General features: G+C 34.8%; 1 protein-coding gene across 4 annotated transcripts in view; it reads left to right on the top strand.

The window, feature by feature from the left end:
• Positions 1 to 18,103, top strand: part of ATM (ATM serine/threonine kinase) — a 118,407-nt gene that overhangs the window by 81,473 nt on the left and 18,831 nt on the right. For 3 of the 4 annotated variants that reach the window (XM_072611179.1, XM_072611178.1, XM_072611180.1), the window contains exons 40-53: positions 281 to 389; positions 1,776 to 1,864; positions 2,023 to 2,125; positions 3,259 to 3,407; positions 5,897 to 6,001; positions 7,000 to 7,119; positions 8,748 to 8,982; positions 9,131 to 9,298; positions 11,986 to 12,099; positions 13,037 to 13,254; positions 14,364 to 14,571; positions 15,531 to 15,644; positions 16,090 to 16,248; positions 17,045 to 17,183. In XM_072611179.1, the coding sequence (XP_072467280.1) occupies positions 281 to 389; positions 1,776 to 1,864; positions 2,023 to 2,125; positions 3,259 to 3,407; positions 5,897 to 6,001; positions 7,000 to 7,119; positions 8,748 to 8,982; positions 9,131 to 9,298; positions 11,986 to 12,099; positions 13,037 to 13,254; positions 14,364 to 14,571; positions 15,531 to 15,644; positions 16,090 to 16,248; positions 17,045 to 17,183 (2,030 nt within the window). Of the gene's footprint in view, positions 1 to 280; positions 390 to 1,775; positions 1,865 to 2,022; positions 2,126 to 3,258; positions 3,408 to 5,896; positions 6,002 to 6,999; positions 7,120 to 8,747; positions 8,983 to 9,130; positions 9,299 to 11,985; positions 12,100 to 13,036; positions 13,255 to 14,363; positions 14,572 to 15,530; positions 15,645 to 16,089; positions 16,249 to 17,044; positions 17,184 to 18,103 lie in introns of those variants that run through there. The other variant, XM_072611181.1, reaches the window with a different exon arrangement.

Here is an 18,103-nt window from a genome sequence, read left to right as displayed (position 1 = left end):
TTAATCTACATGTAATACAAACATATGTAAACCCAAAGTATTGAACTGTTTTTCTTTAAAATAGGGAAGAGTTGAGTTCTGTTATAAATGTAAAGGGCTATAGACATGCTTACATTTGATGTGTTTGAGTTAAATTTTATTTAACTAGCAAAGTTGCGTGGTAAATTAGGACAATTAGTACCTGCTTTAGTAATGTAATTTTGAGGACAATAAGGGGTTTGTGTTAATTTTCCACTAACCACTATGTCCAACAATTCAGATTGGGTCATTTCTTTTACAGAACTACTTTCTCAGCAAGCAGAAATCTAACATTTGAAGATGGAAGTCAGTGTACAACTATTTCTAGTTTGAGTGAGAAAAGTAAAGAAGAAACTGGAATAAGTTTACAGGTAAAATAGACTGCCTCCTTTTGAATATTAATAGCTATTGTTTAATATTATTGAGGTCAGGGGCATGTAAATAAATATATGCATCTGTTTGTGTATATGTAACATTATTTTAAAATCAGAATTGTTACTGTGTTTTACCTGAGGAACAGGCTTTAACTATATCAGACTTTGCAAATTAAAAATAAAGCAAGAGGGAGTTTTTTACATTGGCATACTAAACAGATACAGTACATATTCATTAATTCAGATTCTCCTAATGGGGACTTTTAAAACATTAGTGTCTGGGAAGAAATCTGACTTTGATTTTTTTTTTTTTAAGTTGGTGATATCTATATTATTTTAATGGACCTGTGATCTGATCAATATGAGTGTTGCCATCAGTGCTGCAATTTACAACTTTACATGCCTGTCTTCTTATAAATATCCCCTGATGTTCTGGAAGCTTTCTTAGAGATTTCTTGACATTGAATGGATGCCAGTGGAGTATGGTGTCCTTTCAGTATCCCTCAAAATCATTTTGAAATCATCCCATGGCTTGTTTTGTTTTTCAGTCATACATTTGCCAAATGAATTAAGGCTTAATAATGGAAATAGGATTTAAAGTGATCCTTTGAACTTAAAGTTCGAACTGTTTTTAAGCCATTTCAAGCAATTTTGTTATCATTCTAAAAATAATGTCTTTGAAATTAATATAACATGCTTCAGTACTTCTAGCATCTATGATTTCATAAGGGTGCATACTTTCTCCACTAGGTACAGAACAAAAGCCCTCACTCATCAGCTTAATGGATTTAGGGGGCAAGGGGAGGGAGAGAGTAGACATTTGATTTAATAGCTTAGAGAATACCTGATAAGGAAACTCTCTACCAATGCAGACCTGCATCTGCTCTGTAACTTTCAATCTTAGAGAGTTGCCTTGGGTGCTCTAGAGGTTTCAATGATATGCTCAATGTCGCATAGCCAGTAGGTATTAGAAGTAAGACTGGAGTTTATGTCTTCTTGACTCCTAGGGCAACTCTCTAACTACCCCATTGCCTCTCAGATACTTCACTTTAGTAGAGAGTCTTTCTAAATCGCTGGGGCCAGCTTTCTGGTCAAGCACATCCATATTTATCTGGGCAGGGCCTCAGGTAGGGAGTAGTTTTTTGTCTCCCAAGATTGAACAAAAATATACCACATTTCTACTACTGATGACGACGTAAATGTTTCATGGAATACATACTTAAATATAATTTTATTGTATTTAATTGTAAAATATAAAGCTACAAATTTGGGAAGGAGAGGAGTTTGTACCTTGATCATTATTTTACAGTTTCTTAAGACAACACTAAAATTCATAAAATTGCATTTCTTTTCTCATTCTCTTTTGGTATTCTAATATTATAGGATCTTCTTATGGAAATCTATAGAAGTATTGGAGAGCCTGATAGTCTTTATGGCTGTGGTGGAGGGAAAATGTTACAACCCCTTGTTAGGCAAGTTATTTCAAATGCTAATTAATTCATTTCTGTCTAATGGCATAACTCCTCATTCCTCATTTCTTTGGTAAATGATCATATTTCATTTCTTTTTTTGTGAAACTTTAAAGAGCCAATAGCAGTTGAAAACCCAAAAGTTTCTTTTTCTGTCACAGGATAAGAACATATGAACATGAAGCAATGTGGGGGAAAGCACTTGTGACCTATGACCTTGAGACAACTCTTTCCCCAGCTACACGCCAGGCAGGAATAATAGAGGTATATTTCTTCTTCTTTCACAAAGTGTTCACTATACACTATCCTACTCTTACTTTAATGTTTAAGTAGAATGTTTATGGGCATAAACTTAAAATAAGGAGGTATTCTGTATTGTGATTGATGGTGAGAATTGCAGTTATTTATTATTGTTACAATAAGTGATATCCTAGAGTGGTTTTCTCCAACATTTCTATCGCTGGATATTATGCCAAAGCAAATCTAAACTTTGAGCAGTATTTGAGCCTTTGAGTTAGAATACAATAGAGTACAATATAAGTAGTCCATGACTTTGAATCACAACTTCTATCCTGCATCCTTGCTGAATGACACTTCTGAAATCCTGTTTTCACTACTAATTTTAGTAACTGATGTAACAGATTAAAAACTACAGTTTGAAAGAGCATTTTGCCCACCATTTTGCTTCAGAAATCTCTCATATAAAAAAAATAATTGAAGCTTTTTGAGATCTTACATGTTCAGAAATAGAAAAAACTACAAGGGGTTTAAAGAGTTTGATCTAACCCTGTCTGTGTACCACTTATCATATCATTTTTATGAGAGAATACATTTTGAGGGACAAACCTTTAACTTACATACAAACTTTTGGGTCATGTCCTTTTCATAAGTTGGGGACTTTCAACATATGTTTTCATTGTAAAACATACCAAAAGATATTTAATTTGGGAATATTAATATGCATTATATAAAAATAGTGAAATCAGTCAATATTTTTAGTACCCATAAAATTTTTAAAACCCATTCTTTAGTACTCTAAAAGATCCTTGGTTTCATCAGTGTGGGCACTCTCTCCACTGAAACAGATCTCAATCACTTCATACCTTTGCAAAGTATTAATGAGTTGACTATAGTGGTGGCCAACCGTTTGGTAATAAGCTTTTCCCAGATTTGGCTACCTTGTCCACAGGTGAAAAATACCTCATTTATGTTTAGGGCTGAAATCAAAGCTTCTCTGGCTTAGTGTAGGACCTACCTGCCCAGAGCTTATCCTTTACTAGCATATCTTCAGAAAACTAAGTGTCAGCTCCACTTCATGTTGAAGCATTGGACTTAATGAAGAAGTCTTATTTAAGATCTTTGCTTATACGTTTATGTTAATTTTCATTCTTGATCAGGCCTTGCAGAATTTTGGTCTCTGCCACACTCTTTCCACTTACTTAAAAGGGTTGGATCATGAACACTCAGAGTGGTATGCTGAGCAGCAGGAACTTTGTTACCAGGCAGCATGGAGGAACATGCAGTGGGAGTATTTCCCTTCTTACAGGTAAGAAAAAAAAAAAGGTATTCTTTTCTTCCTTTCCATCCCCAAATATATTTGAGAGATTAATGTCACTCACTTAAAGGTATAGCAAGTAATTTCTATTTCTCAAAAGCTGTAGGTTGCTGGAATACCTGGATGTACACAAAATTATGTTAAGACTCTAACAAACTTAAGGAACTGTGGGAAGATGGTGGCATAAAACAGGAAATTACCTAACTCTCCCACATTTTGCCACAAATAACTTAAAATATTTCCTCAAAATAGATTTAGTGGCAGAAATAATCAAAAGTTGGGTGAAGTAGTTGTCCAGCCTAAGACAACTTGGGAGGATATTAGAAAAATCTGACCTCCTTGTATAGTGGTCTGGCTTGATTAAAGTGTAGGCACCTCAGAGTAAATACCACTGAGCCAACAAATAGCAATCCCTGGGCGCAGCTGTGTAGGAGGCAGCCTTAGCTTCTAGAGCTTTCACCCCGCAGACAATGTGGGGGTTGGGTAACTAATGGGGGTAGGTGGTGGGAGGGAGGCCTTCCCTGGTGCTGGAAATAGGGTCCATGCACACTGACCAAACAGGTTTTTGGGCTATGGCTGCTGGCAAGGAGTGAACACATGCCAGTGATTGCAGTTGCAGAGGGGTGGAGGCCGTGCTGGTTGTGGTCACTCTCAAGAGAATGACTCCTTGGTTTCAGCTCTGGGGCAGAGGGGTGAGCTGATCTTTTCAGCCACCTGAGGAACAGCTGGGAGCAAGATTGTTTGTGGTGGAAGCAGTTCATGGCTCAGGGGCAGAGAGGAGTGTTTAAGGCATGAACCTGAAGAACCGGAGATCCCATCTGACTTTGGATTACAGAACTTTGGAAGATCAAGAGGCCAAAGGGGTTGTTGTCCCCTGGTAGAGTTCAGAAAACAACAGCAAGAAAAAACTGAGATGTCCTCCACACCCTGGGAACAGAGTCCCAACTCCAGTATAAAGTTAGGAGCCAAGAAAAAGGCTATGAAAAAGAGTGAAAAACAGAGAAAGAGCTCAGCCATAGATCACTACTGCGGTAATAGAGAAGATCAGGGTTCCGAATCAGAAGACTACAAAGCATCTTCTTGTAAAGCTTCAAACAAAAATGTAAAATGATCACAAACCCCAAAAAAAGAGTTCTTGGAAAAGCTTAAAAAAGGATTTCATTATTATTTTTAATTAATTTTTAGTTTTCAACATTGATTTCTATAAGTTTTAATTTTCTCTGCCTCCCTCCCCTTCCCCCTCTCCAAGATGGCATGCAATCTGATATTAAAAAGGACTTTAAAATCAAATAAAAGAGGTTGAGGAAAAATTTGGAAGAGAAATCAGAATAATGCAAGAGAATTATGAAAAGAATGTCAAGCAGTTGAAAAAAATATCTAGAAATTTACTGAAGAAAATAACTCCTTGGAGAGATAATATAAGAATTGTCGGATTTATCTGGAAGTTATCAAAAAAAAAAGTCTAGGTACTGTACTTGAAGATGTTATTAAGGAAAATTGCCCTGATCTAGAACTTTCATAACATAGAAACTGAAAAAAATCCATTGATCACTGCCTGAAAGATATCCCCAAATGAAAACTCACAGGATCATGATTGCAAAGTTTAAAAGGTTTTGCAGTAGTTGACCTTTAATGTCCCTTCATTCGTTTGAAATCTGTCATCCTGTGTTCTTATGTAAAAATCCAATGAGTTTTTGAATAAAGAAAAATTAAATTCAATCCTTCCCCCCGCCCCCCAAAAAAGATTTACCCTGTTAAGTACCTACTATTTCCCTTAGAAACTGACTTGTGAATTTTAGCAAATATGGTATAGATTGGGAGGGCCTCAGGGCAGATTAAAAAAGAAAATCTCCTATTTGTCTCTATCAATCTTATCTTTATCTTCCTCCTTATACAGCCCTTACTCACTCAAGTCAAAGTCAGCTGCAAATCATATCATCATCTTGATGTATTCATAGCTTGTAAAAGGCATAGTTCCTAATTTTAAATCATGGTACAATGGAAAGAGTGCTGAACTTGGAGTCACAGGACCTGAATTTGAGTCTTTGTTCTGACATTAATATTTGTGTCACCTTGGGCAAGTTGCTTAATTTCTGTGATCCTCACTTTTCTCATCTGTATAATTAGTATTGAATTAGATGACTTCTGACATCTCCTCCAGACCTAGATCTATCAGACAAAGATAGAAACAAATATTTAATTTTCAAACTATTCCATGAGAAAGTCATAATGTCCAAAGTGCTGAGGTTATGACTTTTCTCAATATTAATATGACCTTTTTCTGCTTAAATAATCCAACAGAATTTATCCTGGTACCAAAATTTCTAGGAATTAGATAAAAAATGTAAAACAGATGAGATCTCAGCTCCTCTCATAAGATATTTAAAAAACAGTATTTTGTCTTTAAGTTACCGATAAAGATGGCAGGAATGCCGGTTTTAAAATTAAATTTGTGGTTTTATCTTTCAATGATCTCAAAGAAAAGGAAAAGAAGGACCTGGCTACCATGAATCATTGTACAATGCCCTGCAATCTTTAAGAGACAAAGAATTCTCTACGTTCTATGAAACCCTCAAATATGCCAGGTATGGAAGAAAGAAAATGCTTTTTAAAAAATGTGTGTGTGTCTCTGTGTGTCTATGTGTGTCTGCATATGATACTCTACTCAGTCAATCAACAACAATTTACTAAGCATCTACTATGTTCCAGATATTCTCCCAGGCACTGGGAATACAAATATGAACTATGGAACAGTCCCTTATCATAAGGACTGTATTTTATATCAGAGGAGGCTGTGTGTGTATAAATACAAATAATCACAAGGTATTTAAATGCCAGTTGGGAAGGGAGAGAACTAGCATTTGCTTGATTCAGGGAAGTAGTCCCATAGAAAAATGGTGCTTGAGATTTGGTTTTAAGGGATTCTATGAAAATTTTGTGAAGGGAATAAATTTCAGGACTGGCAGATTGGCCAATGCAAAGCCATGGAGACAGTTGTTGGAATTGTTGAGTTAATAAAGTTAATGCTAGGTGGTGCAATATGGAGCTTCTGGCCTAGAGTCATCAGGATCTGAATTCAAATTCAGCCTCAGATACTTACTAACTGTGCGACCCTGCGCAAGTCACTTGAACCCTATTTGCCTCAGTTGCTCATCTGTTATAAAAAAAAATGCAGAAGGAAATGGCAAACCATTCCATTATCTTTGCCAAGAAAACCCCATGGACAGATTGCTTTGTCTGTGTCACATAGAATTGAACACAACTGAATGACTGAAAAGAGTTGATGAACTGCAGCCTGTAAAAATAGTGGGTTGAGATGACAAAAATTAAGCAAAGAGTAGAAAGCCACCATTCCACTGCATATACTCTATCATAAATATATTTGTATGCCTTCATTGTGTATAATTTTTCTTTATTCCCAATACTAATTAATTATCTTAGCAGACAGGATATTGTGGTTTTATTACAATGATAGTTCATCTAGACATGCTCAAAGGCTATTATAGCAGATTTTTAAGAACAGTTTGAAATTTTGGTTACCTGAGCCACTTCATCTTTAAATTTCTCTTTCTCCTGTCACTAGAGTGAAAGAAGTGGAAGAATTGTGTAAAGGCAGCCTTGAATCTGTATATTCACTGTACCCTACTCTTAGCAGATTACAGGCTATTGGAGAGTTGGAAAATATAGGACAACTTTTCTCCAGGTATGTCTGTAATTAATTTATGTGTTTTTAAACTCTCAAATATAATAAACTTCATAACATTCTACTTTTGTCAGAGATTTTGAACAAATATAAACTGCTTTTAGACCAGTTTACTCAAGTTTATATCATATCTTTAGCCAAATAACCCGACACCCCAGGATAGTTTACAAATTGATCTTGCATATTGTTTGATTAAATTTTTCCAGGTAAAATTCATGTTTTAAGGTCCATTAATGATGCATTTACTTACTACCAGTGTGACCTTGGGTAATTCATATAGCCTCACTGTGCCTCAGTTCCTTCCACTATAAAATGAAGGGATTGGAATAGGTCATACCTGAGATGATTTTTAGCTTCTAGAACTATAATCCTATTTGCTTTTTTTTCAAAACAGCTCTAATTGAGAAGCAAATTTCCTTTGACCCCCTCCTACCCCAACACCTTTTCTATTCAGCATTCTTTGAAAATAATATTTTAAATTTATAAGGCATTTTAGTTTATAGTATACTTTTGTATCTGTTATGTTAGTTAATCTCTATAACAGCCCTATGAGAAACGCAAGGAGTGTATTACATGGTTTAATGGGAAAAGTACTATATTCATTCTTAGTTAGTTAATAATAGTTCTACCTCTGCTTCTTACTAACTGTTTAGCCTTAAGTAACTTAATCTCTGTATTAACCTATAAAATGAGGAGATTAGACTAGATTCCAGTTACGAAATATTTAATAAAGTACTCTGCAAAACTTAAAATATTCTATAAATGTGAGCACTTATTACAGATGACAGCTGAGAGAGTGTTTAAAGGACTTCCATGAAACCACATTGCTGATGAATGATGATATTAGGACTAGAAACCAAATACAGTGTTCTTCGAACCATATTGTTCTGTTTCTCCAGTGAATAATTTGGGTATTTCTTTTATATTAACTTGTAGATAGGGTTGGTAAAATAGACTGCTAGGAATCTTTGGGGATTGCAGAGTAAGAGCTGGCATGAGTATCAGACCTGGGACAGACATAGTTTCATGTAATGGTTTGGTGGAAGAGAAGGAAGATATGTGAAGGGTTAAAGTTGTTCAATGTAGTACCTTCTTGCAAAAATAAAATATTAAAGTTGAAGTTGAAAAGTGTACAATTGTGCAAAATTGTCTTGAGGCTAGCAAATTTTTAAAAAAAATGCTTACAGTAGGTGGAGCCTCTGGTTCTCTCACCTGGAGAAAATGGGGTGGGGTGGAAATACAAAGATCTTTCAAAGTTCTCTTTCTCAGAGGTTTAGAGATTTATCCTTATAATAAGGAATATCCTAACCTAAGAAAATTGATAAAGTTGTTAAGAAAAACAATGAAGAGACAAGGAGATGGAAGGAAAGAATAGGGGATGAGAGGGAAAATGCTTTCTGTCCATTATCATCTTTGATGGAATGAAGTAAAAATGTCTCTGTGAATTTGTATCTACCTTCCATGTTGAATGTGGTAGATATTTAAAATCTAAATTAGAGGCTTGTTTGTTTGTGTGACAAAAATACTTTGTATTTCTTCTACTTAGTTCTTATTTCCATATGATTATAAGTTTTTGTTTCCCTTTGTGCTTCATTATCTGTATGAACTTTAAAACTCTATGCTTTCAGATCCATCACTGATAGAGAACTCACTGAGGTGTATGGGAAGTGGCAGAGACAGTCTCTGCTTCTCAAGGATAGTGATTTTGGTTTCCAAGAACCTATCATGGCTTTGCGTACAGTCATTCTAGAGACCCTAATGGAAAAAGAAACTGAGACTTCACAAAAGGAAGGTATTAAAGATATTCTCACCAAGCACCTTGTAGAATTATCTATATTGGCCCGGACTGCCAGAAACACACAGGTAATAAAAACTTAAAATGTTTCAAGCAACCCATAAGCTTGTTGTTTTAATAGTCATAAAACTGGTGATGTTAAAGAGAAACAATATTAATAGGAGAGAAAGAGCTAACAGTAAAATGTATATTCAGATGTCACTATTGTTATTTCAGCTTCCTGAAAGGGCAATGTTTCAAATCAAACAGTATACTTCAGCCAGATGTGGAATCTCTGAATGGCAGCTGGAGGAAGCTCAAGTATTCTGGGCTAAAGAGGAACAGAGTCTTGCTCTAAGTATTCTAAAACAAATGATCAAGAAGCTAGATGAAAATTTTTCACAGGTTTGCTCCTTTTTTATTGACTGTTAGGAGTTTAAAAACTGGGTTTTTGACATTGCAGAAGATGCTTAATATTGTCAGACTCCTATGACTCCTGAAGATAAGGTTCTGAAGTGACACACCTGTTGTCTCTCCATATTAGAATGTGAACAATTCATCCTTGTTTTGTCTCTCGTAATTGTCGCTCATATTTTCATTTTTGTTTCTCTTGCCTCATTTGTATCTTTAAGTTTCTATTCGGCTCACATCTTTTCTTCAAGGATGCTTGAAAGTCTTCTATCTCATTAAAGGTTTATTTTTTTTTCCCCTTGTAGGATTATACGTGGTTTTACTGGGCAATTAATCAAAATTTAATTTTGATTGGTAAGATTATATCCTTTGCCTTCTGGAATATCATATTCCAAAGTCTCTTTTATAATAGTGGCTGCCAAATCTTCTGTGATTCTGACTATAACAACTTGGTCCTTGAATTCTTTTTTTTCTGGGTTCTTGCCGTATTTTTTTCACCTAGATTTTGGAAGCTTTCGATATTGAATATGATGTTCCTGGGAGTTTACATTTTGGGATTTCTTTCAGGAGTTGACCTGTGGATTCTTTCTATTTTTACTTTGCTTTCTGGTTCTAAGAACTTTGGGCAGTTTTCCTTTATCATTTTTTTTTGAAATGTGATGTCTAATCTCCTTTGGTTTTGGTCATGGCTTTCAATAAAGCAATGATTCTTAAATTCACTCTTCCTTGGTCTGTTTTCCAGGTCAGTTGTTTTAGCTATGAGGTATCTTATACTTTCTTCTGTGGTTTTTTTTTCAGTCTTTTGACTTTATTTTAATATTTCTTGTTATCTCATGGAGTAATTCTGTTTGGTTCATTATAAGTTTCAAGTAGTCTGTTATATTGGTGAGCTTTTGTACATCTTGTTTTAAACTGTTAATTCCCTCTTCAGTTCTTTCTTCCATAATTCTCAGTGATTTTCCATTTTTTCTTCTGATGTTCTCATTCTATGCATTAATAACTTTTTTAAACTCTTTTTTTAAAAAAAACTTTTACTTCATCTCTTCTGGGGATTCTAGTTGAACTTGTGCCCAAGCTCTGTTTTTCTTTGAAGTTCTGTTTGTAGATGTTTTGGAGCCATTGTCTGCTGGTTTGTGTCTTGAGAACCTTGTTACTATGTTAGCTGTTTATGGAGGAATTCTTTTTTGCTTGCTCATTCTTCTCTGTATTAGAACCAGGTTCTATGCATTTCAAGAAGTCAGTGTTCTTGACTTGGTCCCGTTTTGGGTCCTTTGGGCCCTTTTGCTGCTTTCTTGGGGTATTGAATTGGAGTATCATTCCAGTATCTCAAGGATATTTCAGGCTTTTCATTGCTCTTAAAATGGTTTGATCCAAAGTGAAGTGAATTCCTGGTTTGAACTCTGCAAGTTTCTGATCTGGGTTTGAGGTTGAGCAACACAGCTGTTGCTGTTTCTCTGTTTGAAGTTCCTGCAGACTCCTTCTAGATGCAAACACTATCATCAATTTGGAAAGCTCTGTAGGTTCAGTATAACAGAACTACAGGCTCCCCCAGGTCTGTGATTCTTGCCCTTATCATTCTGAGCCACACTTCAGACTAAATTGAGGATTAGCTTTTTTTTTTGGAGGCTAGCTTTGAGACACTGCTCTGCTTCCTGCTTCCTGGAGACAGAGCCACACACCTGTACTCCACTTTTGACCTTGTTTATCTCATTACACAGTCCAGGGCCTGAAACTAATTACTCTTTGCCCTGAACTGGCATCCCCTGATCTGTGTTGTATCTGTGACTTGGCAGTGGATGGGGAGTGATAGATGCTAGCTGGCACTTGGTTTCTTCTTGTCCTTGTGCATGGCTATAGATAAGTGTCTTGTTCAGTCCATGTTAGGATGCTCCAGGAAGCCATTCTTGGCTATACTCTGTCCCCAGTGTCTGCCCATTTCTTTTTCTATCTCCCTATGCTAACCTGGACTAAAAGATGACTCACTATGTTTTTTTTTTCCCCTGAATTTCCTGATCAAAACTTGGTCTTATGTGCATTCTAGGACTTTGTGGAGTAGCTGTTGGGGAGAATTTCTTCCTACTCTTCTAATCTTGAGTGAGCCTTCTGCCTGATCTTAATCAGTCTTATTCAGGTACTTTACATTGCAAAAAAGTAGTTTATTTCCCATTCTCTAATCTTCTTTTTCCATTTCAGTGCCTTTTCTTTTACAGTCTCCTGACCTTGTACTCCCTTCTATCCTCCTCTCATGTCCATCTGTTGAACTCCTTCCTGCCTTTTAAAGCTCAATTCAGGTGCTCTTAAAGATTTCCTTGATTCTCTTAGCCAAAAAAAAATTTATTTTCCATCTCAGCTCTCATACCATTTTGTGGCTGTCCTTACTAAATTATAATTGTTATTGTTTGTGTGTATGTTTTATTTCTCCTACTAGATTACAGATTCATTGATGTTAATAACTGTACTTTATTCATATCTATATTCTCCACAGTGCCTGATGGAATAGGTGCCCAATAAGTGTTTATTGAGTTGAACTGCATTAAGAATCCTTAACTAGGGTGGCATTTTTTTTCATATTACTTGTGGTGGTGAAGGAGAGTAATTTTTAAATCCATTATTTTAGTATGTCCTTTTGAATACATATGCTAATTGGCTCCATTTTCTAAAAATTTCCTTCTGTTGTATAGAATGACCCAAGTCTGAAACTGATATACACAGAATGTTTGAGAGTGTGTGGAAACTGGTTGGCAGAAACTTGCCTAGAAAATCCCACAGTCATTATGCAGACATACCTAGAAAAGGTAAGAGTTTTAAAATAGTTTTGATGAGAAAGCCTAATTTTCCCAAGTGCTGTAGTTTTTGGTCTAAATTCAGTACAATTTTAGAATAGATCTGTATAACCCTCATAAATAGGGCTGCTTTTTTCCATTAAAACACAAATGGTCTGTTATCAGCAGATACCTGTTTTCAGAGGTATCCAGGGAGAGTTTGAAGCCTTTAGAATATACACCTGCCTGTTTTTCCCTCATTTCCATCTGGGTAATTTCCTAGTTATTTCTCCTACTTATTTATTTACAAAACAGTAGGTGAGTGTGAGAGAGTTGTTTAGTCTCTCTTTTTCATCCATAGGTGTCTGGAAACCTAAAAATTTTAGCCCCATCCAAATTTCTGCCTTTTCATTTTGTCTAACCCACTTTGCAGATTTTTGAAGCAGAATATCAGCAGCCCTGCAGTAAACACTTAATTGTGTAGATTTCACAGTACGTGTTCTATCTTTAGAATTTACACAAAATTTGGTCTTTACATAGCTTGTAATTAATATGTACATTGCTAATTCTGCACATGTAAATAAAGTGTCTCACATATTTGCTCCTAGAAAGACCAGAAAATACTGTGCTTTGTGTATGAAGGTAGATTGGTACTAGATTTGGGAGTTAGGAACTCTGGTTTAGGTCCCATTTTGGACACTTTAGATAATCCATAGGAAGCCATGTAATTTCTCTGAACTTCAGTTTTCTGTAAAGTAAAGATTACATTTATACTACTTTCCTAATGGAATTTCTGTGGAGAAAGTGCTTTGTCAACTTTCTACATCTCTACATAAAAATTGCTATGTTCCTCATAGTTCAGTACATTTAACTAAAATGTGAATAGCTTTGATTTACTGAGTGATCTTTTTTACTAAACACATCATTATCTGTATACATATTTATAGATGTTAATTGATATTTCTTTTAGGCAGTAGAAGTTGCTGGCAGTTTTGATGGAGCGTGCAGTGATAAACTTAGGAGTGGAAAGATGAAGGCTTTCCTATCATTGGCACGTTTTTCAGATATTCAGTATCAAAGAATTGAAAACTATATGAAATCATCAGAATTTGAAAATAAACAAGCTCTGTTGAATAAGGCTAAACAGGAAGTGGGCCTTCTTAGGGAACACAAAGTCCAGACAAACAGGTAATAATAATTGAATAAAGAGGAACACAACAGCTTGATAGTTTTATGTTAACCAGACTGCTGAATGAGGATATGTTTGTGGAAAAGATGTATTTGTTTTCTTCGTGATGATTTGTTTTCAAGAAGCAATGTGCTATTTTGGAAAAGAACATTGTATTTAAGGTAGAAGATCTGGTTCAAGTCTCAACTCAACTCTGTCAATTTTGAACTTCCAACTTCATTTCCCCTAATTTTCTTTTGTAAAGTGAAGAGTTTGGGCAAAATGACTTCTAGCCCTCTTATCTCTGGAATCTTATAATCCTCATTCTAGTACTTGGATTTGTTTTGGTGAGATGGTTTATCATGACTATTCTTTAATTTGGAGAATTTAATTTTTGATGTCTGTGGGCTCCATTGTAAACATATTTTGCAATCTGAGTGCTATTTCTGGTAAGCTATGATTTGTTTTATGACTGAAAAATATGAAGCAAAATACAAATAAGTTATATTAATGTAACCAAATCCAATTCTCTATGCCTAGTTAAAGAAATACAGAATCAAGAAAAGTAGATCACTTGGTTAGGCTGTCTTCATTTGCATCTATTATTCAGGGTGGTAAAGTGTTTAAGATGTTGAGTTCTCAACATTAATAATCCACATAATAATACATTTTTATATCTATTTGTATTGATTATTTATGACTTTGGTAGTTCGTATGTTCATTCCACAAATATTTCTGTTCAGTGCCTGTTCTCTGTAGAACTTTGTGCTAGTCAGTAGGGAATGAATCATGTTGTAGATAAGACACAAGCTGGGCCTTTATGGAGCTTAGAGTTTAGTAAAGGATAAGACATAAACTCTGGTAACTGTAATAGTGATGTTATGGTAAGAGCCCTAGCTCATAGATGACTTAACTAGGCTTGAATCCACCTTTACTATTTAACTACCTTGTGACTTGACTGGACAAGTCTCCTCTCTGGGCCTCAGTTTTCTTATCTGTTAAAAGAGGGAGATAGATAATTCCTAAAGTCTTTTCCACCTCTCTGATCTTCTTAATAAGTACATTAGTCCTGTTGAGATTTTGTAAATGTAGTTGATTTATTGGTTTTACTTTAATTCTGCAATATTAGGTATACAGTGAAGGTTCAGAGAGAGCTTGAGCTGGATGAGTGTGCAATCCGTGCATTGAGAGAGGATCGTAAACGCTTCTTGTGTAAGGCAGTTGAGAACTACATCAGCTGTTTACTTAGTGGAGAAGAACATGATATGTGGATATTTCGACTTTGTTCCCTTTGGCTTGAAAACTCTGCAGTTTCTGGGGTCAATAGCATGATGAAGGTAAGTTTATCTTTTTCAGCCCTTAAGACCAGAGGTTGGAGAACAAGGTAGGTTTGGACCATGTCTATATTTGTTTTCTAAATAATTTAACAAACTGTGTGGTATATAGTAGACTCTTAATAAATGCTTGTAGATCATGGTAATGGTGTGATTTTTGTGTAGAGAAGAGAGAATTCTATGTCGTCTTCCCTGTTCGCCCAAATCCCACTGCCATCTCCATAGGAGGGCTTTTATTCTCTTCCGTGGCCTTGGAAGGTGCATTTTCCTTAAAGATTTATGATAGAAAAATCAATTGTCATTATCCTTGAAAATCATGTTGAAGGCAATTTAAGATTTTGTTGAAATTCTTCGCTTTTAGTAACAATTTCCCCTTTTTAATTTTAAAATGTTTACATTGTAAATCTCCTTTAAGATCAAAAGGTCTTAAAGAAATGGAAAATTTTCATGGGAAAGAAGAACAATCAGATTCAAAATAGACTCAGATTTCTATTCTATTGTAACTTGATAATGACATGCTATTTTTACTAGAAAATAGAAGAAAATTAATAGCTCCATTCTGTTCTATGGTTGCCTTTTTTGTAGTCTTCCTTTGACCCATGCTTATTTAATATAGCTTCAGAGCAAGTGGTGCCCAAAATTCTGATGATTCTTAATCCATTTTAATTTATGACTTTAGGACCAACACGGATATAGCAGTCATCAGGCATATTATAGCAGTGTGCCTAGACCCTCTCTGTCAAAGGGCCTAGAATAGGATGAAGCAAGGAAGAGGAGTCAGGCTACTATTAATCATTATTATTACTCACAGTGCAAACGTATGTTAAAAATAAAATATTACATACGTATAACATAAGTATGTAATATTTTAAATCAGTTTTGAATGTCTTTAGAATAATGTATGGGTTGAAAGTTGACAGGATTTTTTTTAATTAACGATTTCTGATTTTTTTCTAAAACAGAAAGACGGAGTGAAGATTCCCTCATACAAGTTTCTGCCTCTCATGTACCAGCTGGCTGCTAGAATGGGAACCAAGATGGTGGGAGGCCTGGGATTTCATGAAGTTCTGAATAATGTAATAATTTTTAATGCCTGAAGCCAAAAGCATTTCCTTTCTTATCATATCAACTTAATAGAGAATAAATGACTTTCTTTATACTACATTAGAAGCTGTTTTTCCAGTGTGGTTAGACTATGTATTATAACCCCAAGAGAAGAAAATATACAATATATTTAGCCCTATCTATATTTTTCCATAAGGGCAGAAATTAGATTTATTGGTCCTTTTCAGTACCTCTGCCCCCTATTTTTTTTTGGACAGTGCCTTGCAGTTTCACTCCCCTCATCCCCATGGGACATCATTTAATAAAGCGAAAGTCTACTTTCTTCCACAATTCTTCCATAAATTTGAAGATTATTTTTCAGTGTATTTGAAACTTATGTTTCAGTTTGTTTGAAACTTATATTTCAGTTTATTCATTTTACCCCTTGATAACTAATTATACTTGCCTTTCCAACAGCTCATCGCTAGAATTTCACTGGATCACCCCCATCACACTTTGTTTATTATACTAGCCTTAGCAAATGCAAATAAGGATGAGCTTCTAACCAAACCAGAAGCATCAATAAGAAGCAGAATAACGAAAAACGCGCCAAAGCAAATTTCTCAGCTTGATGAGGTATGTAGCTGGAAATTTTTATTCATTTATATAATCAGATATTTTTGGACCATATCTCCAAGGTACTGAGACTTTTTATAACATAACATTTATTTATTTGTGTTGGAGTACGACAGATAGCAAAGTCAGTATTATATCTAAAGCAAGATTGTCCTTTCTTTTTTTTAAAAAAAAATTTATTGTTGCCTTTTGCCTTAGCTTCATTTTCATTTCTCAGTGTCCTCTTCATATTCCTATGCAAAAAAGTCTTCTCTTATAAGATTTAAAAATTAGAAAGCAGTAGTTGAAGTTGAGATAGTGCTCAAATTGTTTTCATAAGTAATATTCTCCCCCTCCCACTTTGGGAGGACATGAATTCATCACTCTTTAACTTCATAAGATAAATACATTTTCCCATTATTTTTCTTTTTTCTTACCATAAAATTGTATATAATGTATTAGTTTGCTATAATTAGATTTCTTGTTATTGCCGAACTGGTACCTTTGACAATTTTGAGGAAATAGTCATTGTGAATATTCAATTTTCAAATAGTGTGTGTGTGTGTGTGTGTGTGTGTGTGTGTGTGTGTGTGTGTGTGTGTGTGTGTGTGGTCTTTATTATTTACCTGTAGATTATTTTTTTTTTTTTGGTATCTTATTTTTGGTACATGTTTTTGTGTCTGAGGAATTATGATGGTTGTAGGTGAAGAGCTACACTTGAGATTTTTCTCTGTTTTGCTTCTGTGTTTTTTGTGTAGTTCTGGATGACTAGCTATGTATGTTTCCACTATAACAGTCATTTTTTTTTTAAATTTAGGATCGAATGGAGGCTGCAAACAACATAATAAGTATTATCAAAAATGGAAGAGCTAAGATGGTCAGAAATGTGGAGTTACTTTGTGATGCTTATATCACATTAGCAAATATGGATGCCAGTCCATGGAAGACTCAGAGAAGTATGTATTCAAAAGACTATTGATATGGTAACAATTTTTTCTGCAGTTATATGTTAATAGTATGCACAAGCATGCAAATGTTAAAAATCAAATACAGTCAACTTTAGTTATCCATGGTAATGGGAAATAAAGAAGGCCTTAATAATTGAAAAATATAGATAACAGAACAATATGTTCATATGCTACAAATTTAACTGTCCTGTGCACTTTCTAGTTTTTTCTCTCCTCATTGAGAAGGTAAGAAAAGCAAAGCCCTGTTACAACCATGTATGATCAAGCAAAACAAATTCCCACTTTGGCCATGTCCAAAGAAATTATTTCTTAATCTATACTTGGTCCATCATCTTCCTCTCAAGAGGTGGGCAGCATGTTTAAGAGTTTTTTAATAGGTCTAGTAACTAGCAAAATAGAATCATTGTGTCTAATCTTTTTTTTTCTCCCAGTATTGTTCTGGTACAAATATTCATGTGTATTGGAATAAATCAGAGATAGGAAAGAAGCAAAAGACCTAGATAATATATAAACTAATATAATCAGTTATTGAAAAATTGAAGGTTGCCAGTATTCTGATTAACAAATTCTGTTAGTATTTAAATGAGAACTTTTTTAGAAATCAAATATCAAAAAATATAATTACAGGTTCACCCAGTCAGTCATTCAACTTTTATTAAGCACCTACTATGTGCCAGGCACTGTGACTAAGTTGGGGAAAAAAAGCCTCATCCTTTTTCTAAAAGTTTAGCATCATTGCTAAACTTTTAAACATTAACACAATCCATCTTCTTCAATACTATTTTCTAAACATTTGTAGACTATTGTTTGGTTATATAATCTGTGTTTACAAGCTTATCATTTTTATTTTCTTTATAAATTAATCTCTTTTGCCCAAATGTTATTCCTCTTTAACTGTTAAAAGATTT

Source organism: Notamacropus eugenii, chromosome 5, assembly GCF_028372415.1.
Source record: "Notamacropus eugenii isolate mMacEug1 chromosome 5, mMacEug1.pri_v2, whole genome shotgun sequence".
NCBI lineage: Eukaryota > Metazoa > Chordata > Mammalia > Diprotodontia > Macropodidae > Notamacropus > Notamacropus eugenii.
The sequence above is the reverse complement of the archived record's forward strand: the minus strand, read 5'-3'. Positions and strand labels throughout refer to the sequence as shown.